The sequence below is a fragment of the Orycteropus afer genome, unplaced genomic scaffold (assembly GCF_000298275.1).
Source record: "Orycteropus afer afer isolate SDZICR_OR568_19922 unplaced genomic scaffold, OryAfe1.0 scaffold00056, whole genome shotgun sequence".
Taxonomy (NCBI): domain Eukaryota; kingdom Metazoa; phylum Chordata; class Mammalia; order Tubulidentata; family Orycteropodidae; genus Orycteropus; species Orycteropus afer.
In genome coordinates this window covers 4,660,531-4,685,371 of record NW_006921643.1, presented here as the reverse complement: position 1 = coordinate 4,685,371, position 24,841 = coordinate 4,660,531, and the positions used below count along the sequence as shown (strand labels likewise).

The 24,841-nt window shown below is 36.6% G+C and overlaps 1 protein-coding gene across 1 annotated transcript in view; it reads right to left on the bottom strand.

The window, feature by feature from the left end:
* MATR3 (matrin 3) overlaps window positions 1–7,963 on the bottom strand; it is a 17,341-nt gene extending 9,378 nt beyond the window's left edge. The window contains exons 1-4 of the mRNA XM_042780701.1: window positions 7,052–7,963; window positions 1,774–1,835; window positions 559–600; window positions 118–260 (exon numbers count right to left, since the gene is read on the bottom strand). Coding sequence (XP_042636635.1) covers window positions 118–260; window positions 559–600; window positions 1,774–1,835; window positions 7,052–7,963 — 1,159 coding nt within the window. The remainder of the gene's footprint in view (window positions 1–117; window positions 261–558; window positions 601–1,773; window positions 1,836–7,051) is intronic.
* Window positions 7,964–24,841: the final 16,878 nt, after the last annotated feature.

Genomic DNA, 24,841 nt, shown 5'->3' with positions numbered 1-24,841 from the left:
AATACAGAAAGCACATGCCTACCATGTCTTGACATGCAATGTTATTCCTGAATAACATTTCAATTAGTCTTCTTTTGCCTGTAAATCACTGCATTTAATGTTCATGGTTAAGCTTAGGGAAACCTAACATGCATTTCAGATAATCACCCAGATTCCCTCTTGGTCCAACTGCTGGTCCCCCAAGATGAAATGAGGGTGGTGGAGGTCCCAGAATTCCTGGTGCTGGGTTTGTAGATTGCTGCAACATGAATGGATCACCCCTAGATAAAGAAGTCCAACAGATATAATTAAGATTTATTGTTAAAGTACCCTATGACCTCCTTCAACCTTAGGAGCATTTAGATGTGAAGGAACAAAATGAAAAAAATCTACAGTAACAATAAAAGAATAAAAAATATGTATTTTTTTAAAGTTCAACTACAGTAACTTTTAACAAAATTCTCACCTATCAAATAAAGAAATTCTGAAAATAGTGTTTATGAAATGCTGAAAATAAAACCTCAACTTCTTACATACTGATCTCCTTTAAAAACAATAGCTTAAAAAAATTTGACTTACATTGTATGTCCTGTATCATTGTCAGGATTCCATTCTGGGTAGCTTTAAAAAGACCAGAAAATTAACTTTAAAATAACTGTCCTTGTCACAAAGTAGCCTTGTTTGGCCTCTAAAAGAAGATTATTTATTAGTAAAGTTATCTGAGGGCCTAAGTATTAGAAATATTAGTTTTAAAGCATGTCATATAGGTTATTTCTAAAGTTAAGAAAAATTTCAGAAGTTCAAAATAACAAATGAGTATAAACTTGTTCAGTATTGCTTAAAAATGTAATATATTTTAAAACTATAATGTTCCCTGAATTTGTTATATACCATTAAAGAAGGAAAGTGCTACAAGAATTAGAAATGTTGATGACATAGGGAAACAAGAATAGACCACAGGTCTTCCTTCTCTGATATTAAATATCAAGAGCAGAGTAAAATTGTGGCACTAGAAAGTTAAGTATAACCTAAATAGAGCTAGGTTTATGTGCAAATTGCCACGCCAGTGAACAATGGCACTGAGGGCTGCTATGGCAGGATGTTTCTTTAGGAATGCAATTTCATTCTAGCAGTTTCAACTCAAAACAGTAAAGGGAAAAAGTATCTCCAAAGTTAAATATATACTGTGAAGTATTTTGCTTGACAAACCAATCTGTTAATTTTGAATGACTTTCCCTTTTCTGAATCTGCTTTATTTTTGTTGTTATGTGCCATCAAGTTGGACCTAACTCATAGCTACCCCTCCTTGGGTTTTCCGAGGCAGGATCACTTCGCAAGTAGATTGCCCAACCTTCCTTCAGAGGAGTAGCTGGTGGGTTTGAACCGCCAGCCTACTGGTTAGCAGTCAAGTGCCATAGGCACTATGTTACAAGAGCTCCCCCTTTATTTTTAGAGAATGTACTATTCAAAGTGCTATTAAAGAGAATGCATTCTGTATTATCAAAGACTACCTTTAAGAATATTAAAAATCCTTCCAATTTGTTTAAAAAGAAAAGAAAAAGCCAATGTGTATTTACCCTACCAAGTATTAAACAAGGTATCAGTATCACTTCATTTGGTATTAAATAAGTTCCAAATCTAAGCATTTTATGTGTAATTAGTGTAGCCTGGCCAATATTAACTATGTAGTAACAATATTTTGGGTATTATAAATAAATGAGGAATTCCCAAAAATCATCAATGGCTGTTTCTGATTCATGATAAGGAAGCTTTAAAGGTATTTCAAACTCCTACATTTCAAGAAGAAGCTGGCATCGACGACTGTGACTTGCTCCATTGATATGTTGACTCCACTCCTGCAGCAAAGTAAATTAGTAGAATTAACAAAAATAAAGTTAAAATTTTCTTTTGAACCATTCAAACTCTAGGGCATTAATCTTTGTGCAGTATCATAGCTTTTACAAACACCTGCCCATTCATTAAATCACAATGATTTAATTTTAAACCATTTTTCTGAATCCTGGTAGCTTGATCCTGCCCTCAAATACGCTAGGCACATTCTTGGAAAAACTGGGTAATTTGGTTAGTAATACTAAAAGGCCTGACAGGGAAAAGATATAGAGTATCAGAAGATCAAGAGTACTAATGGACTTTGAGATCAGTAAGGCAAATTAATTTGTTATTAACTAAACTGAATTATTCATGTTAGATTATTAGAATGTTTAAGTTTAAAAGATAAAAATAGCCATGTTTAGATCTACTTTTCTAGAAAATACTACAAATATGAACAGCTAATTAAAAACAGAATCTTTAATTTCATCCAGCCCGTGAGGCATGTACCAAGAGTACTACCTACTAAATACGCAATAAAAAATGCACGGTTTTGTGCTGTAAAATTTAAAATCATTCAACAGCAACTTTTCTAGAAAAAAGTACCCCAAAGACCAAAAGCTAGGCTTTCATGTTATTTTTCAAAAATAAAGAAGAAAGTTTAAGGATGCCTGTTTCCAAATTTTAATATGGAAGGAAGTGGACTACATTCTGTCACTTTTTGCCCCTTTGTGGTTTAGTTTATATTTTAAGGAATTAATTTTTTCCCTATTCCATTAAAATAAATTTTCTTTCCTTGGGGGGAAAACAAACCAACCCAAAAATCTATATATATGTGAATTAAATTTTTAGGCACCATAAGAGGAGTTAAGAAATATAAACTGTGCCGTCAGACTACCTAGGTTCCCTTCCCAAAGTTGACATTTGCTAGAGTCCTTAATGTTGTTGTTGTTGTTATGTGCCGTCGAGTCACACTCAACTCATAGTGACCCCTCTCCTTGGGTTTCTGAGGCAGTATCACTATGGAAGTAGATTGCCCTATCTTCCTTCTGAGGAGTGGCTGGTGGGTTTGAACAGCCAGCCTTCTGGTTAGCAGTCAAGTGTCTTAGCCACTATGCTACCAGAGCTCCTAGAGTCCATAATAGGAGTTATTTAATTTCACCGTGATTCAGTATTATCACAGTGTTGTTATGAAAGTGAGTTAATAAATATAAAAAGTTTACCAGAACATTGCCAGACACATAAATGTGCTAAAGTAACAGGTGAAGAACTATCATTACACTACCTATATAAAACCATCTTGTTTTACACACTCCTACAAACTGAGACCACCTCTGCAAAACCCAAATTACCTAGTACAATTATATTTGGTTAGGCAATTTTTAAATAAGGGAGTCTCACTTAGAGCTAAGATAAGGCAAGCAATCACAAGAAACACCTTCTTGGTAAGCTTAAGATCGGTATTTTGTAAAGAGGATCGTAATTTTTAAAGGCAGATTTATACTACACTGGTTTATACATATATCTCTATGCCCTAACAGAATGAATTAAAACTCTGTTGAAGGACTGAGATGCAACACATCCAAAAACAATGGTACCACCTCAGAACTTTGATGAGCTACCAAATACTATTACCATGATTCTCAAAGTTTAAGATTGTCTTTTTAAAATAATGGCTAGCGTTAAGGAACTCAAGAGATCTTTTCAGCTTGCTCTACAATCAAGTATTTGGGTAATGAAAGATTTCTACTTGCAAAGCAACATAACCTTGACTTGCTGGCACAGTCACTTTTTAAATGGCTGTAACCAAAATTTTGCCACAGGTAAAGTTCACAAAATTCAGAAGAATGATTAAATAAATACCTTAATTTAGAATTTAAAAATTTTTTTAGAAATCTTCCTATTTAAAATATCCCTGAAAAGTAGTGTTTTGGTAAAGTAGCAAGTTTTCCTATTAGGCATGCTTCTCTAATTCACAGGAGATAGAAAGGGTATATAAAAGAACAGAAATTATTTATACCCAATCCCCCATGTTCTTTATAAAGGTTCAAATCTCTAGTAAAAGTGGGCTGGTCTTTCAAAGTGCTAAAAAGACAAAACCAGAAAATGAGATATGTACCTCCCAAACCCAGGCATTACTAATCTATACTTCTGGTAACACCTAACCTTTGTTTAGTCTAAACCGAGGACCAAAAGTCAAGAGGATTTAAAAAATAAAAAACAAACTTACATCCTTGGATTCTACACTGACTCTTACATCAGATTAATAAAGAATAAGGATTCAGTTTTTGAATTCAGAGGTTTCTGTAGGAAAATTACATTCAGCTTAATGTTTTCTAAGACATCAAAAGCTATATAAAGAAAGGATAACTTGGAGAAGCACTTCTGGAATGGAGGAATAAAGAATAATTTAAGGGTTTCCTTCTAGAATAATACTAAGAGGAAAAATATGAACTAATGTGACAAAGACAGTGAGAGGGGCTATAGTGGGCAGTTTTATTTAAGTTAAAGGAATTTGAGGGAAGTTTTGAGTTGTGTAGAGAAGCAACCAACATGCTAAAATGACCTAGGAAGAAGTTAAGACCAATAGCATCACTGAAAAGTCACTTAAAAATGTCAAAAAATGATTACTTCTATGACGGCAAATTAATGTTTTCAACCTAAATTTCCCTTTTTCATAGTAAGAAGAACTTTTGATCATGTAGGCTTTAATGTTACCACTAAATAAAACAAACAGATTTTCCAAGTTATGCAGCAATACCAGAGAGCAGGATTAAACATTTAAAAATTTTTCACTGTCTACTTCCACCACAGGAATTGTCCCTAAAATGTAGATTGTTTCTACATCAGCTATAAAATGAGAGGTATCTACTTGTAAAGTAAGTAAGTAGTTATTTTATCAACAACATAAATACAAAGAAATTATTAGCTATGTCAAGGAAACTAGAAAAACAAAGAGAAACCAGGTGCTTAAACTTAAAATTGCCCTAATTTACAAATACAGTAAATTCTGAAAATTAAACGATTAAACAAAAGGCCTCCAAGGTACTTCTTAAATGCACTCAATATTTTCATAGACTATGAAAGCTAACTAAGGCCTAAGCATTTTACAGGCTAAAAGCACCTCTTCACACTAGAGTTAAGGTTGTTATCTTACTCTTGAATCCCAAGTAAAATCAAGTACTTTAAAAGTGCTCTTTTGTTAATTTAGATGCATTTAAGCAAGCTTTCTTCAGAAACTAGAAGGTAGCAAAATTTGAAAAATGGATAATCTTTCCTTTGATGAAAGTAATCTCATGGTTCTTTTAAGTTCCTTTATTGCACTATTCTAGGTACAAGGAGCAAAGTTAAATTATTGCTCAAAGTCAGAAAGTAAGCTTCCAGACAGCTTTATAGTGATGTAATGATTCCAGTAGCAAAATTTTTAAGTCTAAAATCAGTTTCATTTGAGACACTGTAACTAGCTCTTTGCCCTGGAATTCAGAGATCTTTTTGAGAACATTGGTCATAATGCCATTGCTATCATTTCTTTATAAATAAGCAAAAATAGAGAAAAAAATTGGAGCCACCATACTTTAAAGGACTTTTTCACTATTTCAACTTATACTAATCTAGAACTTGGTTTAGTAATGCACAAAGAATAAAACAAATTCCATGAGTATTCTAAGTGTATCTAACATATTTGAGAAGTTAACATTCTAGAAGCACCAAAATAAAAGTGTGCTGACTTGTGTTTGGGGCTCATTTCTTAAATGAAGATAAACCTATAAACCTAAATTTAGCGTTTATTTAGTTTATTTTGGTGTGGATTAAAGATTAAAAGATTTGTTTGTGTACTTGACCTATTTTATATAAGAAATCAAAAGATTTTTGTATTATAGAAAGACTTTTAAACTAAAAATTATTTTTAAAGGTATTTTCCAAAGTACTGTATAAAATCAAATATGAAAGAAGCCTTTTTCACTTAAATATCTAAAAGACCAAAATTCTGAGATCCAAACATAGGTAAAGAGGTAAGTGGGAATTCATTTTAACCAAATTAAAAAAATGAAATCTCTACTAATATACTTATGATTTAAGCTACTCAAAAGTTAATACTCACTAAAACCTGAATTTCAAAGGAATAGGATACAGTAAGAATATGACCCTTCCAGATGTTACTGTAAAGAAAAAGCCTGTAATAGTAACCATCAAATCAATTTCATGGCAGCAACATGTTCTAGTTAAGTAGAGACCATACAGCACATCAGGAAAAATGGATGGTCACAGCATCAAGCTAGTAGAGTGCTATAAAGTTGACTTTAAGTCAACTGCACTGTATATTTTTTTAAAAATCAGTGAGAATGCGTAACATTGAAAAAGTTGAAAGAGAAAGGATAACATATTCAAAAGGGCATTTTGAAAAAGTTCCCATTTTGCCAGATGTGATATGATAATTACAGCAAAGAATTAGAATTTTTTGTTGTTCAAATGACTATACCAGAAGTCTAAGCCTAAATCAGAAAAAGAATATGCTTACGAGGAACACAAAGCAGGATACTGCAGTAGTTGATTTTTCCAAGCCTCTAATGGGACAGATGCAATATGGGACAATAAAAAGTGAATTTTGAAGTATGTTTAAGAAAGTTGTGGAAAAGGAGGAAAAAAAACGATGAAAAATTTCAGTCATACTATGAGAGTTTGTGTTAAAGGGAAATTAAAAAAGGAAGAATGAACTAATCTAAAATATGAAACACACTGAAACACCAGGGCTCTACATTAACTCTTTCCCTGTAGCCACAGATAAGGAAAAAAAGAGAATTGTTCAAGAATCTTTTACTACATACAAATCGGCAATCAAGACAGATGGAGAGCTAAAATCTAGATCCTGAATGGGAGAACACATTAACTGCAAAAAAATAAAAATTAAAATAAATGCTTAAAACAATTCAACAAAGCAGACAAAAAAACCTGCTTAAATGTATGATTAAGAAGAACATACTGATGCCAAAAACCAACAAGATATTCCCAGTAGATGACAGTTTTGTGGCCAGAAGTAATCTAGGCAGACTGTATTAATGTAAAGCCCTGGTTTTAAATGCTCAAAAACAATTACCTTCCAAATAAAGTGTTCTCAAAAGTATAAAAATTCTTGATCAACTCAGTGTCATCAGACTATAGAGATAGAGTAAAAGATATAGGTAAAAACAGAATAGGTACTACAATGTAAAAGAAATTAGAAGTATCTGTTGCATTAACTCACCTTATTAGAATGAACTGGCAAATCACATATAGAGCACAGATGGGGATAACCCTTCGGTAAGAGTCCATGGAAGTCTTCAATATTGCTACTTGGAGGAGCGCCTCTCTTTTTCTCAAAGAGAGATCTCTCTTGTAAGGGGCCAGGACCACGTCCCATTCTCTCATACTCACTGTCAAATTTATGATAGTTATGCGAGGTCTCACCAAAAAAAGAATCATCCCTACACCTTTCTCCATCTCTTAATCTGTCATCTTCATAATCCATTCTGTCATAATAACCAGATTCTTGAGAACGACTTCCATGGTCATAATCAAGCACTGGGTTGAGACTAGGACCACGATCATCAAAACTATCTCTTCTAAAGTGCCTTTTTTCTTCCCAATCATCCCTAGGTACTCTGTATGGTGGCTCCCGTGTAGCAGATCTGCCATCTCTACCATAACTCAATGTAGGGCCTTCTTCAGTTCTCCTCCTTTTAAGCTGCAGAAGGATTTGGGGCAAATTCTCAGGAGTAATCTTGTCCTCTGGATAACGACTCAGTTCATCTAAGTCTCTAGCAGACAGACCAAAGCTGGCCAAAATGTTACTGGCCTGGTCTGCATCTCCACGGTGTTGAGAAGACAAAGGGAGTGGACCTCTACTTCCAATGTTAAATATAGACTGCAAATTATGGGAAGAAGTACTAGCAGAAGACAGTGCACTATGAGCTCCTTGTTGATTCAATGAAGAACTCATTCCAAGATTCATTAAACTAGCAAGGCGTGCAGTACCCTGGTTCATCCTTCCAAGAGATGCTGGCATACTTAAAGACTGGGTAGCAGCAGCAAGAAGGCCTATTCCTGCTGCAGAGAGGTCACGCCCATGACCCTGCGAGTCCCTACCGAGAGATGACTGCTGGAATGACTTGGACATTGTAGAACTATCTCTTGTCTATTTTATAGATTTAAAAAAAAAAAAATTTTTAAGACGGCCAAAAAGAAAGCTCAGACTAGAAAGCTAGGTTAACTTTGCTTCAAAAATGGTAACGCCAAGAAAAAGGATCAATAAGGACTGTAGAATCTTCTTCAAGCTGAGAACCAGCAGACAACTCTGTAGAAAAATAAGCAATTTTAGTCATAAATCCCTTTAAGTAGATGCTGTTTTTTTTAAAGAAAAAAAAAAACTTATGCATCATGTTGATTTTAAAAAAAACCATTTAAGATGTCAAACTTATAAGGAATTTATTACATATCTTAAACAGATTCCAGATGTATGCAGAGCCTGCATATAGATATTTAAAAAGTACTCTTTTGTACGAAAGTGTAACTATTAAAAGGAATTTTCACACTAAGTTTAAAAACATTTAAATTGAAGGGTTAGATGTCTGAAATACATAAAAATTTCAATAAAAATATAGATAGGCCTTTTCTTTTGGAAGAATAAAATACACCCTAGAGTATGATGCTTAAGTTCCAGAAGACTAAAAACAAAAAGGCTAGGCGAGCAAGTCAAAGATGAATTAGTTGTATTCTGCTTTGGAAAATGAGACCTATTATCACTATCAGAAAGAATCTAGCAAAATCTTAAGTAAATGAAGCTTAAGTGACAAGTACCTATTATAAGATCTAAGACCAAACACAATAGCTGAGACCTTTATGCAGCAAAATAATTTTGAGGTGAAGACAGACAGATGTAAGAAAAATAAATCACTTCCTACTGTTTAGGGATTTCTATCCATATTTAAACCATTAACTGCCTTCTTACTGCCCACCCTACGTCAGGCAGTTTATTTCATAACCGATCTTAAAAAGCAAGGAGAACTAAGTCTGGTTAGCACAGGAATAGGAGACCTCCCAAGAAAAACCCAGGCAGGTAATAGGAAGTACAGGTAATTTAAAGAAGTCACATTTCCTCCCCACTGCCAGGTTGGCATCCATCAATGCTCAGGCCTACAACATCTAAAGCTCTGTCAGGTAAAAATGAAAATGAGATCATGGTTGCAGAAATTCCTGTAAACTTTTCACAAGAACAGCCCACCTGGAAAATTTACAATTCTCAATCTGATCTCCAAGATGTCTTTCAGGATGAAATTATTTTCAATTTGTTCCTTAAATTATCATTTTATCTTTTATTTCCGTTACTAAAAATTTACAGAGCATTTATGTATGATTCTCAAAAAATGTTACAAGATGTATATCACAAATGTCCTCTATGAAACAATTTTATCACAACTACATACACATGTTAACTCTGAAATTATGTTTGCGTAGAATTCTACTACAAGCATTGCTCAGATATACTTGATACGTTTGATCACTCATACACCTAAGCACTGGTAGTTAATATATTAAACTTTATTACACCAAAACCCAATCAATATTCAATAGTTACAAGTCTATTATGGGACCAATTCTACTAACAACAGATTAAAGCAAGGATACACTGGACGAATACAGTGTCAGAGGAAGTTTAAAAAAAAAAAAGTTACAGGTAAGAAAGATTAGATTTATAATAAAAGAGATGTAATAAAGTTAAGACACAGAAATGCTTTCAGAGGTGGCCAGAGTTAGAGAATGTTTTTGCACACCAAGAAAGATGAACTGAAAAAAGACACCAAAGAAACTAGAGCTAGATGGGTTCAAGTATGTAAACTACTTAAGCGTTGAAATAAGATTATAAAAGACAAGAATAAGTGGAATTCTTTGGATGAAAGCTTCTTTGATGTCATGTAAATGCCATACAGGATGACAGTTGAAATCACTGTGCAAACATTGGTAGGAGCCTCTAAATTTTCATGTATACTTTAAAAACCAAAATCTGAGGTCTTCCAAAATACAATTCAAAATCAAATTATTAATTGCAGCTCTGACCTTCACATTACAGCCAAAGTTTTATATTACCAAAACTTAGTCTTTTGAAAGAACTACTCTTTCCTCTCAGGAAAGTTATATAATGGTATAATAATCTTGTGAAATTTAAAAATTGATGTATTTAAAGGAATCTGTTAATGTTACAGAGATCTCAATTATATTTTTCTGTAACTTAGGTGAAAACAGTGGATCTACAAAAGGGAAGGCAAAGAGAAGTAAAGGTAAAAGATGATAACCTTAAGACAAAACAGAAAATGGATGTCCAGAAAAAAGTCAACACAAACAATGCAAATTCCATGACAATTTGTAATTCCGTAAGAACAGCCTTAACATTTTTGAGAATGAATTTCAACTTAAAATGCAGTCACGCACAATGACATGACAGTTGTATTATAAAAAGAAACTTAAGTACTACTGTAGGACCTCTGATCAAAATACCAAAACCCAACCAAAGTCTTTGAAATTTTTTTATTAGAAGAAACTGAGAAAATTCAGACATGATAGCATTGTTGAAGTATTTATGAAAATAGTTCCTTTATTATCTCTGGCCAGTGCTGAATGTAAGTTGTAGCGTATAAGCCATTTTCAAAGGCTCATTTAAACAAACCTGCTGCCTATTATTATCGCAACAGAGACACTTACTAAATTGCTCAAGATTAGCTTCTTTTACTGAATAAAATTTGGAAATAGCCCCTTTGGGAGAAATAATCTAGAACTTAGTGTCAAAATCCAATCTACCCATTTAAATCTTTATGTCCATCAACGCAGTTATCTTTCACTGCCAAAATCAAAACATCTCTACCTCAAACCAAGATTTTTTTGAAAAAAAAAAAAAAAAAAAAAACCCAACACTATCCATAATTTGATTTCACAAATGCCATTTTCTATAATCTGGTATTTCAATTATTAATTTAAGGTCCTAAAACTCTATATATTCACACTGATTTGAGATTGACTGCAGATTTTATAACCTAACAGGATTTTCATGCATTGTGAAACTATAGATACATGTACATGTGTTTTGTGAGCTGTTGGAGGAAAACGATATATAAAAATGTGCATTTACCTTTTTTTAAAATAAAACACTGACAAAAGGAAAAACAAAAAAACTTATTATATAGAGACAACTTCAAAGAAAAATGGAATGGTTGTTAGCAAACCATCCAAAAAATGCCAGCTCCATGTTAAAGATCTGAGCAAATATCACCCTTACGTACGGTTAGCAAATAAATGTTTTAATTATATTCTAGCTCCATTCCATGAGTAGCTATTTGATATTATTTTCTACTCCAATTAAAAGTATTGGAATACCAAGAGAATTCAGAACCAAAGTTTAACATATTCAGAAAATTACTGTTTCTTTATCTACATTTCCTCATATATAGAGATTACCTAATAGTCATTTTTTCCAGAGGGTTATTTAACAGGATTACTAAAATTGTAAGACAGTAACACTGTCTTAATTTCTTAAGGAACAATCCTTCAACTTCTGAATTTGAAGTGAAAAATGCTTTGTTTTTTAAGTATGCTTATAGATAATCTACTGTTTTCAAGTTATAATCATTCCTTGAAAACAACTAATTATAGGCATACCTCTCACTCACTGAGCTTTGCAGACACTGAGTGGTCCCACTCTCCCAAAAAACAAACCTTCGTTTGTGGCAACCCTGCCTCGAGCTCATCTATCAATGCCTTTTTTCCAACATGTACTCATTTCGTGTGTCTCTGTCACGTTTTGGTAATGATTACATTTCCACTTCTTTTATAATGCTATTGGCATATGTAATAGACTACAGTATAGTGTAAACATAACTTTTATAAGCACTGGGAAACCAAAAAATTCATGTGACTCATTTTATTACAACATTCGCTTTATTGCAGTGGTTTAGAACCTAACCTGCAATATCTCTAAGGTATGCCTGTATAATTTCTTATTGTAGTTTCTCCTCCTGAATTATAAAAAAAACATAAAAAGGTAGTGGGAGCAATTTCAGATTTCTATCAAGGTCAAACATTCTTGTGAATTGCAAAATAGATTAGATAGATACATAGATAGGTAAATGTATATACGTATGTATAAATAAAAAATATATTTAGGGTAACCAAAAAACCCAACTCGTTGCTGTCACATGTTTCTGACTCATAGTGACCAACAAAAATAATATAACTAGTATTAAAAAAATAAAAATTCCTAACCTTGTCACTGTTTTATGGCAGGGAAGCATCATCTGGAAAGGCAGATTTGGTTTTCGTCACTAATCATACAATAATATTGATTATTATTCAAGACTCCCATTGTTCTGACTCTTTCTGTTCAAGAACAGGGTTAAATTAATTATTCAAGTTCCTATTACTTCCTTGTGTCAGATTACAGTCTTTTCATCAATCCATCCTTACCTATTAATTTTCAAAGCAGATCTATAAAGAACTTACCAACATAGCTTCTATTTCAAGTGTTAGAAAATTTTCATTTTAAAGTTAGTTTGCATCATTTTATCTTTCCTTAGTATATTTTGTAACTTTTATTTAAGGGCTTGATTTTTTAAATTATTACAGTATCTGAGAACTACTCAATTTTCTTCCTAGAGTTTCAAGTATTATAAAATCTTTTACTTTAATCTGTGTTCTTAAGTACCATCGTATCATTTCAGTATAGCATATACCTTTGGATAATGGGAATTGTTTTTTAAAAATAAAGTACTGAATAAATAAACGCCTTAGGAAGTAAGAGTCCCAGTTCCATTAACCTCAGTTTTGTAATAAAGCACTATGTGCATCATGACACAATAAAGATAAACCACTGTAAAATGTAGTGCCAGGAAGGCTGAAAAATAATATTGCTGTAAGACTATTGCTCTTAATCCACTGACAGACCTGGAATTCAACTTCTACACCACTTCTTGATCCTTAGAGGTCAATGATAGATAAGAGGGTTGCAGAGTGCCTTCAGCTGCTGAGAAGATAAAAAACTTCATGTTAATTAGTAGAAGGGATTCCTGGTCTTACTTGGAACAATACTTTCTTCTTCCTAGCCTTAAAAAATCTCCTAGTGACTTTCAATCATTTAGGCTGTAGATATCTTCAGATTCAAAACCCATAGCATGGGAGAGAACTTTATCCCATCTGCCTGACATTGTTGATTCTAATTTGACCTGACACAAACCTGGCTTTCTCTTTCTCTACTTAAAACATGGTTTCCCTCACATCTCCACTGTGCAATCTTTAAAATTTCCCCCTTCCCTCAATTTAGCTCTACTCTCTTATGTTTGATAAATCAACTTTGATTTGATAAAAACAAGGTATTTAGAGCCTAAATGCTTTCTTGGATCTGAATCCTGGTTTACTATACACAAAAGCTGTGTGCCCTTCAGCAAATTACTTGACATCTCCATGTTTGTTTTCTCCCATGGAAATGGCAATAAAATAGCTATGCTTTGTAAGGCTGTGGAGTAAGGATTAAATAAATCAGTCTACATAAAACACTTAGAATACTGCCTGGCACATAATGAACACCCTAGTAATAACAACCTATTTTTATCTTCACAACCCTAAGAAATAAAGTTTCTTTATTTTAAATGCAAAAGACTGATCCAGGAATATGTGAATAAAGAGCTGAAACAGTAAATCTCATAAAAGTTATAACTTCAGTAAGACAAACTGTCAGAGAAGGAAAACCCAAAATATTTCCCACTAATAGCAATAAAAAAGTGGTTAAAACTACACTCTGTTCAAGATAGTAAACATGAGACCCATAAAAACAAAGCAGTCTGATCAAGTTCTGCCTCTTACAGGTTTCACTGTGTATCTTTAATACTGCACTGTCTTTCATACATCAACTTAAATGTCCTCCTATCCATTTCTATTTAAAGCTGGAATTCAACTGAACTTTGTCAACTCCCACCCTCAAATACCAGATTTAAAAACTGGTAGTAATCTTTAAAAAAAATTTTATTTAATTGTGATTTGGGTGAAAATTTACAAATTCATTTACCATACAGCAGTTCATATACGTTGTCTCACGTCATTGACTGCAATTCCCCACAATGTAACAGCTCTCTTCCCATTGCTCCCCAGTTACCTCTTTCCTGTGTCCTTCCCTTCCATGCATTCCCACCCCCCCGAGCTGTCCCCTGTGCAAACACTACCCTTCTGTTCTCCCATGACTGATTGCTCCAAGGAGTATAATCCACCTGATGTAAATGTTCACCCCATATGCCTAACGTTTGGCTGGAAGCCACAGGAGTGAGTTCAACTGCAGACCTGAAGGGTGGGTAGGGGCCATAGTCTCAGGGGTCTCACCAGACTCTCTCAGACCAGCTAATCTGGTCTCCTATTTTTTTCTTAATGATTTTGAGTTTTGTAAAAGTGGTAGTAACCTTAACAATGAAGAATGAAGAAGACGTTACTTTCTGATAAAAGTAGACAAACTTAAATCTCTATTGCCATTTTGTCTTTACCTTCTTGTCCTTCAAAATGCAGTCCCTGCCTCTCGCAAAGCATTACTTGATAGTCTCACTGTGCACTGTATTTAAACTGGTGTCTGCATCCATGGTCAAAAGCTCATCATCTTGCAATATAAAAGTCCTGAAATGACACTCATTTATTTACCACACAAAGTCCTAACTACGGTTTCCAATTCCTTTCATGTATTGGACCCATCCTTTCTCTAAATCTATCCCCCATCACATTCATGAGAAAGGTCTGTTTGTTATTCCTTTCTCAGAGCTTGTGTGAATGTAATTTTCAACAACTGCTGGTATTCGCCTTTCCTTTCATTATTTAGTATACCACTAATAATTCTCTTTAGCTTATCCTCTACAAAAAAAAAAAAAACCAGTCATCACTGAGCCGATTCCAACCCACCGCAACCCTCGTGTGTTGCAAAGTAGAACTGTGCTCCATAGGGTTTTCATTTTTTTCACTTTTGAGAAGTAGATCATCAGTTGTTTTTTCTGAGGCACTTCTGGGTACGTTCAAATTGCCTACCTTTCATTTAGCAGCGATATACTTAACCATTTGTGAGTCCACTCGGAGGACTTCTTTAGGCCCAGGCCTCCCCCTTTTAATCAGACCCATGAACCTAACTAACACCCAGGTGTAGAAACATGAAGACCCTAGAAACCTACCTGCGTTTCCAAAGCATTCTCCTCTCCTCTCCATCATGTCCTTCTTTTTAAGCTTTATCATTTAATGCATGCATTCTTAAAAAATGTGTTAGCTTTGTTTTTGAGCTTTATACAAATAGATTTAACATGTATGCATTATTCTTCCTTTTTTTTAAACTGCTTTATTTACACTTACACACACACGTTAGATCTACATTTTCAGTGCAGTACAGGTATCGTTATGGTACATATCGATCCTAAATATAATGTCCTATTTAGCTCTCCACTAAACTTTCGTACATACAAACCTTTAATCAAGAATTTCACAACTCGTTGCACTGCGGTAAATTGTAGTCAATGTCATGAGACAATGTTATGTGTGAACTGCTGTATGGAAAGTGAATTTGCTCCTGTAACCTTGCACCCAAATCACAATTAAAAAAAAAAGAAAAAAAGAATTTCAGAGCTCTTCATCATGGTAAGGTCCACTACATAGTTATTATAAATCACACTACTTGATTTCTGACTCAATCGTAACCTTGAAATAACCATTGAAAAATTGCTGAACTACACTGCCTGCAACCCCTTCACCCTATACACAATAAACCCCCAGTATTAGCTAGTCATCTATTCCTATTACTTGATACAAGTGTGGGAGAGTTTCAGTGTAATCCTAATCAAAGAAGGTATGTAAAAACAGACAAAAAACACTCTTAGTTAAAAGATGAATTCTAAGAACATCTAATAATTCTAGCTATCAAAATAGTTTCAATCATTCTTAAAATAGCTAATGCTGCGGTCCATATTGTAACATAATTAGTATGAGTCCTAATAATAAAACAGCAAATTTAATCTTTGTTATTTTCAGATTTGCTGTTTACACATAATCAGAGTATCTTATACAAAAAGCCCAAGTTTCTGTCACTTTAGAATACCCTGAACACTTTATTTATATATATACACACACACACATATATATATATATATATATATACACATATATATATACATACACACATGCGATCTAAATAAACAAAAAAAAATTCCAGGAGATTTTTAGTATTCTTTTAAATACTTTAGCATTTACAAGATTTTTAAATTTTCCTCTTATAAAATTAATAGAATCTTGAGTAGGGGAGAGATTTGAGAAAAATTCAAAAAATATATACAAAGCATTCATAATGCCAACACACAAAGCTACCAACATTTTTTTGGTGTAGGACTTTAACTCCTCTATTTTTATGCTCATCAACACGTTCTTTATTAAAAAAAAAAAAAAAAAACACCCAAATTTGACATCAACTTAGTCTTTATTACATACTTTTCTTCTTAGTTAAGCACAAAGGCACTCTGGTGGTGTAGTGCCTAAGGCATTTGCTAACCAGAAAGTTGGTGGTTCAAACCCACCAGCCAGTCCTTGGAAGGAAGACTAGGCAATCTACTTCCATAGTCATATCGCCTTGGGAAGCCAAAGAGGGGTTGCTGATCCAACTCGACCAACTCCACGGCAGTGAGTTTGGTTTGGTTTTACATACCATTTTCCCTCATCACCAAAACCAAACTAGCTGCTGTCAAGAGGATCTCCATTTGCCTCCCCCATGTATTTTCAAGAGTAGAACCACATTCCATAGTATTTTCAATGGCTGCTTTTTCAAAATTAGATCACCAGGCCTTCCTTCTGAAGTGTCATGTGCGCCACTAAGGGACTCCTTATCATCACTCTCCTAAAACATAGTTTTAAATAGCTGTATCCATTGCTATTTGATAGTCACACTATAATCAACAAATTCCCAAATGTTTAAACAGACTTTTCATTGTTCACATTTACACAACCAAAACCAAACCACTGCCATCGACTAGATTTCGAAACATAACAACCCTATAGGGCAGAGTAGCACTGCTCCACAGAAATTCTTTCCAAGGTTGTAAATCCAATCCCTTTCATGCCACATCTTTCTCCAGCTGCCAGGCTGATTGGTTCCAACTGCCCAACTTTGGCTTAAGAGCCCAGTCCTTTAACCACTCCACCACTAGGGCTCTTCCTTCATATGTTTAATCACCCCACATCAACAATTAATGACTCTCTGACCCATTATATACTTGTAAACCCCTGTCAATTAAGCTCATTTTTAGGCCTATACTATAAAAAGTTCCAGACTAAATCAAGATCCAAGGATTCTAGATCATACCGGTAGCACTGTCACTAGTTAACTATATACAACCACTACCACCACCTCCCTGAGATTTAATATTTTATTCTATAAAATTAGAAAACCGAATTAGATAGTATTTCTAAAATACACTATACATTATTGTTGCATTCCTCACTTGATCAAGAAGGTTAACTCAATTCAACGTGTTTCATAAAAGGAAATCTGTATCGAGAATGTTTGCACTCCCTCAAAGAATGTAATTAATGTTACTGAACTGTACACATAGAAATTCTTCAGACGGCTTATATTTTAAGCTCATTTCCACCACAATAAAATTAAACTATTGTAAGATTTGTAATGCAAAGAAGAAATGTAATTTACAGTACTTTAATATATGTATCTTCTGGTCAAACAATCTCTTTTCCAAATTTTATATAAGCAACTTACATCCTTAAGTATTTCAATCGTGTTTCAAGTTTGCAAAAACATTCTAGACAACTGGAAAAGACCTATCCAGACGTTTTGCAACAAAATTATCTCCCTCGCTTTTTTCGATTTTTAAAACAATACTAATGTTGAAAAATTATGTCAATCATTGTGTAAATAATGAGTTTTAATAAGGGAAGTTTATTTTGAATTATTTATCAAATTAGCGTTCTTGGTATTTTTTTGGGGGGTGTATAATCAATCTATCAACTGTTTCGTGATTTTTTAAAGTATACTTGGAAAAATGCGTTTTACCGACTATTTCCAATTTTGAACCAAGCTGTGTTCAACACGCAAAACACTGTTACCAACACACAGTATGACAGCGACCTGCGAAATCAACAGCTCTCCAATTATTCCAGCGCGCTTGGAAGACTAGAAATTTCGGAATCGCCATAACCATGAGAAGCGAAGTGTGAAAAGCTGTAACTGATCCAACAGGAATATTCCACAAAATATATTCCCCAGAATAGGGCCAAAGACGATGATGAACGCCTAGGGGAAAGTCTCTTCAGAACATAAAACAGGGCGCAGCGCTAGCAATAAAAAGAACAACGATGCGGCGAATACACCACGGTACTCAAAACCCTTTGTCTGGAAACCGGAAGGTCCCACACCACAAAACCCTCTAGAGGAACCTGGACTAATAGTATTTAAATAAAGAGAAAAAGGATGTGAGGCGACTCTTGAAACAAGAGCAAACCTCCTATCTCGCTGCGTACTGCAGAAGGCTTTATCTGCGACGCAATACGAAAAACAAGCGTTAACGCTTCATTTTTCGGCCATTTTTAAAGCGGTGGGGGTGGGGAAGAATTGTTCCTGAGGTCCGGCTAAAATCGCGTGGGAGGGGGCGAGAATGGGGGAATCTTAGGGGGCGCTATGAAGCGGTGGACTAGTAACGGCGCGAAGGCCGTGACAACAGGGAAAGAAAGAAACGTTAGTCAAAGGGCTACGCTTTTCAGTCTGCGAAATCCTCCATTTTGAGGCATATTTTCGGTAGCAGATAAAGCAAACGCACACTGAATCTCGTAACTGGGGCGAGAGCTATAACAAGATTTCGCTTTCTTACATATCCTCCCCAAACGGCAGGCCCCCAATGGACCCTCCGTCCCTGAGGCCTCGAGCGCTCCCCCCCCCCAGCGTTGTGGCCCGCGTGTAACGGGCTCGTCGTCCCGCCCCCGCCCACAGCAAGCCCAGGACGCGGGAAGCAGCACCGTTCTGCAGCCCTCCGTGATCCCCAACTCAACTGTCGCATCATAGGCCCTTGACTAGCCGTGTGTACCCCTCTCGGACCGCTCACCTCCGCCGAAAGAGGAGGCTGGCTACGCCGCCACTGCGCTCCTAACATGGCGGCCGCCGATCAGGCGGTTCACATACGCAGCGCGGAGGAAGGCAGAGCGGGCAAGCGGGAGCGAGCAAGAAAGGCGCGCCGCCGGCTCCCCGCGGCCCCTGTCACCGTCGCTGCCCACCCCCCCGGCGTGAACGGAGAGCCCCCAGCCACCCCACCCAGACTCTTACCCGCCACACGCCTACCTTAGGGAAAAGGGAGAGGGAAAAGGAGAGGTACCTCTCTCCCAGCGAGCGGGACACGGAGGCTCCCACAATCCACCGCAGCAACGGCACTGGGAGGAGGTGGCGGCACAGGCTAAAACCCAGCAACTAAATGAACTCTCGCGAGAGCGCCCCCCCTTCCCACCCCCAACTTCGGGTCCGGTTTCGGCGCGCGCCAGGCCCCGCCCCTGACAGTGCGAGCACCTTGAAAGAGCTCTGCGTTCGCGTTGTTCCCTTGGTTGGAACTCGCCTCTACTACAGTCGGCTGAGGCGGGAAATAGAAGGAAAGCTTCTTGTCCCATTTCCAGAAAAGGTGTTTTTCAACTCCTAAATCGCATAGTGCAGAAATTTAATAGAAGTGTGTTTTAGGAGTCCATGGCTTAGACCAGATTTCTATCCTGTTAATTCTCCATTACTTTTCAAAGAATGATAGGAAGCGCCAGGGAAAGGGACTAGGTAGGGATAGTACCATTTTGGCTGTTTGCTAATCTCACGAATTCAGTGCAGGAGGGTCACCAGGGTGGAAGCGAACTCATCCCCTTCAAATGACCAATGTCAAAGTAGAAAAGGGTTTGTTGTAACATGCTAAGGAGCGCTGGTGGTATGGCTGGTAACTAAAATGTTGGTAGTTCCAATGCACCCAGTGGCTCCTCAAGACAAACACCTGGCAATCTGCTTCCATAAAGATTACTGTCAAAACCTATGAGGCAGTTCTTCTGTCACATGGGCTTGCTGACTTAGAATCAACTCCACAGCACCCAACAACAGGCAACATAAGCAGTTTACCTATAAACAGGAGCTCCGCTGGCATAGCTGCCTAAGGCATTTGACTGCTAACCAGAAGGCTGGCGGTTCAAACCCACCAGCCACTCCTTGGAAAATTGGGCAATCTACTTCTGTCGTGATACCACCTGTAACCCAAGGAGAGATCACTGAGTCGGATCCGACTGGGTGGCAGTGTATTTTGTCTTGGTATAATTAGCATCTGTTTTGATAGATGAGAAAACTGGGGGAAAAAAAAGTTACGTAATTTACCCAAGGTGACAAAACTAGTAAACAGAGTATGATTTCTTTAAGATTCCTTACCAGATAGCCAAGTATACTAAGTGATAGTGGTATTGCTGTAAAAATAAAGTTAACCTCTCAGGCCAATGGCCCTTGCTATAAACCAAACCAAACTCACTGCTGTCAAGTCGATTCTGACTCATAGCGACCCCTCTTTGGGTTTCTGAGGCAGTCTGGTTACCAGTCAAATGCCTTAGGCACTACACCACCAGAGCTTCTTGACCCTTGCTATATATACCATATTTGTAGCAAACCCCGGCTCTGCTTCAAAAATATTTCTGGAATCTATTGGTGGTTAGTCCTTAGGAAAATTGCAAACAAGACAAGACCAATCTTTGTTCTCATGTAATTTTTGTTATATACAGACATTGGTTCAATACATGTATAAGGTAATAATAGTGGAGAAACTTGAGGGATGGGAAGCTTTCCTAAGAAACTGAAGTTTGAGCTGATACCTGATGAGTAGGCATTAACCTACTCAGTAGGTAGGACAATAGGAGTCCATGGGTACTGAAAATGGTAAGTACTTGGCTTCTAATCAAAAGGTTAGTAGTTTGAGTTCACAGAGGAGCCTCAGAAGAAAGTCCTGGTGATCTATTTCTGACAAATCAGCCATTGCAAACTCTACGGATCAGAGTTCCATTTGTATATGGGGTTGCCATGAGTCCATATTGACTGGATCGCAACTGGTTTGATTTTAGGTCTGGTGGTACAGGGGTTGTAGCATCTGGCTGCTAACCAGGTCAGCGGTTTGAACCCACCAGCCACTCTGTGGAAGAAAGATGAGGCAGTCTGCTCCCATAAAGATTTACAGCCTTGTAAACCCAATGGGGTTCGCTGTGAGTCAGAACAGATTGACAGTGGTTTGAGTTCTGAGGTGCAGGGAAAATACTTTCCAAAAGACAGAGGGAACCACAACATAAATGAAAGAAGACCCTGAGTGTATTTTATTATTTTTTGTTTTAAAGTATCCTGCTGGCCCTCAAGGCTATGGCCCTTGGATACCCTTCAAGCCTGAAACTGAACTCACCCATGGCTCAACTTTCAGCCAAACAATAGACAGGCCTATAAGGTGACCAATAATACCAAGGAGGTATAGAGATAGGAAGAAGAATGAATGGAATTGGTAAGCACATGGAAAAAATAGGAAGAGTGCTATTATATTGTGGGGATTGCAATGAATGTCATAAAATAGTGTATGAGTTGTTCAACTGAAAATCAATTTACTGTGTAAACTTACCCAAATCACAACAAAAAGTTAAAAAAACTAATACATAGAAACAAGACATCCTGCTAGCCATTTAGCCAAGGCCCGTATCTCTTTTGATAAGCCATTAAAGGATTCAGGCTCCACTGTGAAGATAATGGAAGGGGCAACGATGGAGATGACCAGAGGACCAGAAGACAAATTGAAGTTTTTTAGGAGAAAAAAAAGCCTATCATGTCATTTGACAGGATTTGGGAAATGGAGAGAAATATAGTTGAATGACATCTGGAAGGTTGACAATGCTTTTTATTAAAAGCAGCAATGAAAAGAGGATCAGCTGAGGAGACAAAAGGGCAAGTTGAGTTTGTGACACATTAATTTTATGAGATAATATTGGTCTTGAGCTCCAGGGAAGATAGAAATTAATGGCAAATTTATGAGTGAAGTAAGTGAAACAAAGCAAGTTGGAAGATGAGAAGACAGTTACCAAGAAGAGGCCTTAGGATTAAGCTTTGAGAAACTCTAATCAGATATAGGTGAATGGCAAAGGGAAGGGAAGGGATTAAAGGCAGAGAAAGCAGAAAATTGCTATAGGGGAAAGGAAAAGTCATTAGTAATTATTTCCAGTAAAATAGGATTAGTCTGGAGGACCTGAGTTTATAGAAGCTAGGGTAAACCAAACAACCCAATGCAGAAAAATTTTGGCAACAGACACTAGAGGAAGCAGGGTGAGGGTAATCTTTTAATATGGGAAATACGTGAATATAATTAAAATGTTGATATTCTAGAAAAGAGGTGATTGAAAGGCAGGGAATAGAAGGGAAAATCCACAATGGAGGTTCCCAAAATGACAGAATGAGATCTGTAGATGCCTCTAGTCCAAAAGGAGATATGGAGATATTGCTGAGGAATTCATTAAGTTTGGTGGATGAAAGACAGGCATTACGCGTGTAATTTTAATTTCTCTGTGGAGGTACCTATTGAGAGTGGTCTGGAGCTGTGAGGAGCACAGAAAATTCTCACCCATTGTAAAAAGTTGAACTGCAGTTTAAGGATTCAGTTTAGTGATCAGAAATGTCTGTATTACAACTAATCTGACATGTTGTATGATTTCTTACAGGAGGGTCTAAATGTCTTCTTTCCACTCTCAATCTGATATGCTTCCTACTCTTTGAGCCTCTGATCCCAACATGCCTATTTGTACCCAGTTTTTAGATACTCCTCTGGAAGCCAGAAATGTCTATATATCAAATCTTATTTCAGGTATGTACTTACTCATGCTTTTGTATAACACTGTAATGCCATCTGGAGATGGTATGGAGAAAAGACTCAGAAACTTTTAATTTAATAAATTACTCATGGAGGTTCGAAATATTACAAATATTATCAGCGAAGATACATAACAGATCAGAATTAATACAAACCAATGTATCAAATGCTTATTCCCTGCAGGACACTACTAGAGGGCAGGTATACAATGACGGATAAGTCAAATTGCCAGCTATTGAGGATCTACATCCGCTGAGGTAGACGAACAAGGAGAAGTCAGTCTGTCCTCAAGGTGGGCTCCCATGAGCGGAAACTGATCAAGAGGCCTATTCACATTTGTGTAATTTAGGAGTAGGTGTGATGTGCATCAGTGATGGTAAAAAATGAGGCCTCAGAGCAAGAGTGCTACTGAGACTGTGAGGTCTAAGTGACAGCTAAATAAATAGTTGTTGTTAAATAAATAGTGGAAGACTTTAAATGCCAAGACAATTTTGGTTTGAGCTAGTAATGAAGATCTTTCACAGTTTTGAGCAGAGGAAGACAAAAAAAGAGATTAAGGGCACATTCTTTGAACATTATCCAATTAATTAAAACAGATTAGTTGAATATGGTTAGTCATGTCATAGATTATATTCTTTTTCTTAACATTTCTTTGAATAAAAGATTTAAATTGACAAAAGGACTAAGTAAAAAGTTGCAAAAAGGAGATTCACACCTTTGAAGTCCATTGTTTTCCATGCTCAGTGTGGCCATAACAAAAATAGTACCACAATGAGAAATTTTAAAAAACAAACTTATCGTCTCAGTCTTAGAGGTTCAAATCCAAATCAGAGCATCAGCTGCAGGGGTCATCTTTCCTTGTCAGTAGCCAAAGCATTCCTTGGCATGTAAATGGCTCCTCAGTCTTTTCCCCTTGTGTCACTCTGTCCTTTTCCAATTTCATACCATTCATCAGTGGTCTCTCATTAACATACAAAACATCTACACTCTCATTTTTTAGATAGGTTAGGTTCCAAAGGTCAGGTCCTTACACAAAACTGACTTCATGTGAAAATGGCGGAGATGGCGCAACTTTTGTCTTCATCACAGTTCTCTCCCCTTCCTGTCACTCACTGCCCAAGACCATCTTCAGATATTAATGGCATGGCAGACCTCCCTTCCCACCAAGGAGCCTGGGGAGGTTGGGAAAGTGGTGGATGGTTGTTGCCCATCACCTTCTACGGGTGGGGACAATACTCCTGTCTACCCTCACCCCACAGTACCCTTCTCACCTCCCCACATCAACCTCTCCAGCACCTTCAAGCCTTCATCCAGCTACTCCACCCCATTTAAAACCTCACATCACGCTGCTGGCCACCATTACCCTGCACATGGCCACACCAAGAAGTCATAGAAGAACAGCAAGCGTCCTGTACTTTCTGGTGTATCATTTGGGGTGGCCTGTCCTGGCCAGCTGTGGGTAGTGAATGCAACCTGCATCATCAAAGACCACCTGAGAATTTTTTCGAAGTTGTTATAAATATGAAACATTGGATATTGTTGTTAAGTGAGGAGTAGGTATATTTCCAAGTATAGAGCTATATTCCACAATCAATAAGGTAAGTCTACTCATTAACAATAACCAACTGACATTTAGCATTCCTAATTAATTATATGCAATTTATATGCCAGGAGCTCTGGTGGCTTAGTGACTAAGGCACTTGACTGCTAACCAAAAGGCTGGCGGTTCAAAGCCACCAGCCATCCTCGGAAGGAAGGTTGGGCAATCTACTTCCGTAGTGATACTGCCTTGGAAACCCAAGGAGGGGTCGCTATGAGTCAGGTCTGACTCGAGGGCACATAACAACAGCATTTATATGCCAGTACTTGCTAACACAGTAATTAATAAAGGGACTGCCCCACAGTGCTCAAAAGTCTAGAATTATATATATATATATCTATAGATATATATCTATAGATATATATCTATAGATATATATATATAGGATAAGCAGTATAGTACTTGGATACTTGGAGGGCCCTATGATTGGCTTTGACCAATAAAATGAAGTGCAGCTTTCATCCACTTAAAACCTAGTTGCCATGCCAAGAAACACAAGCTATAT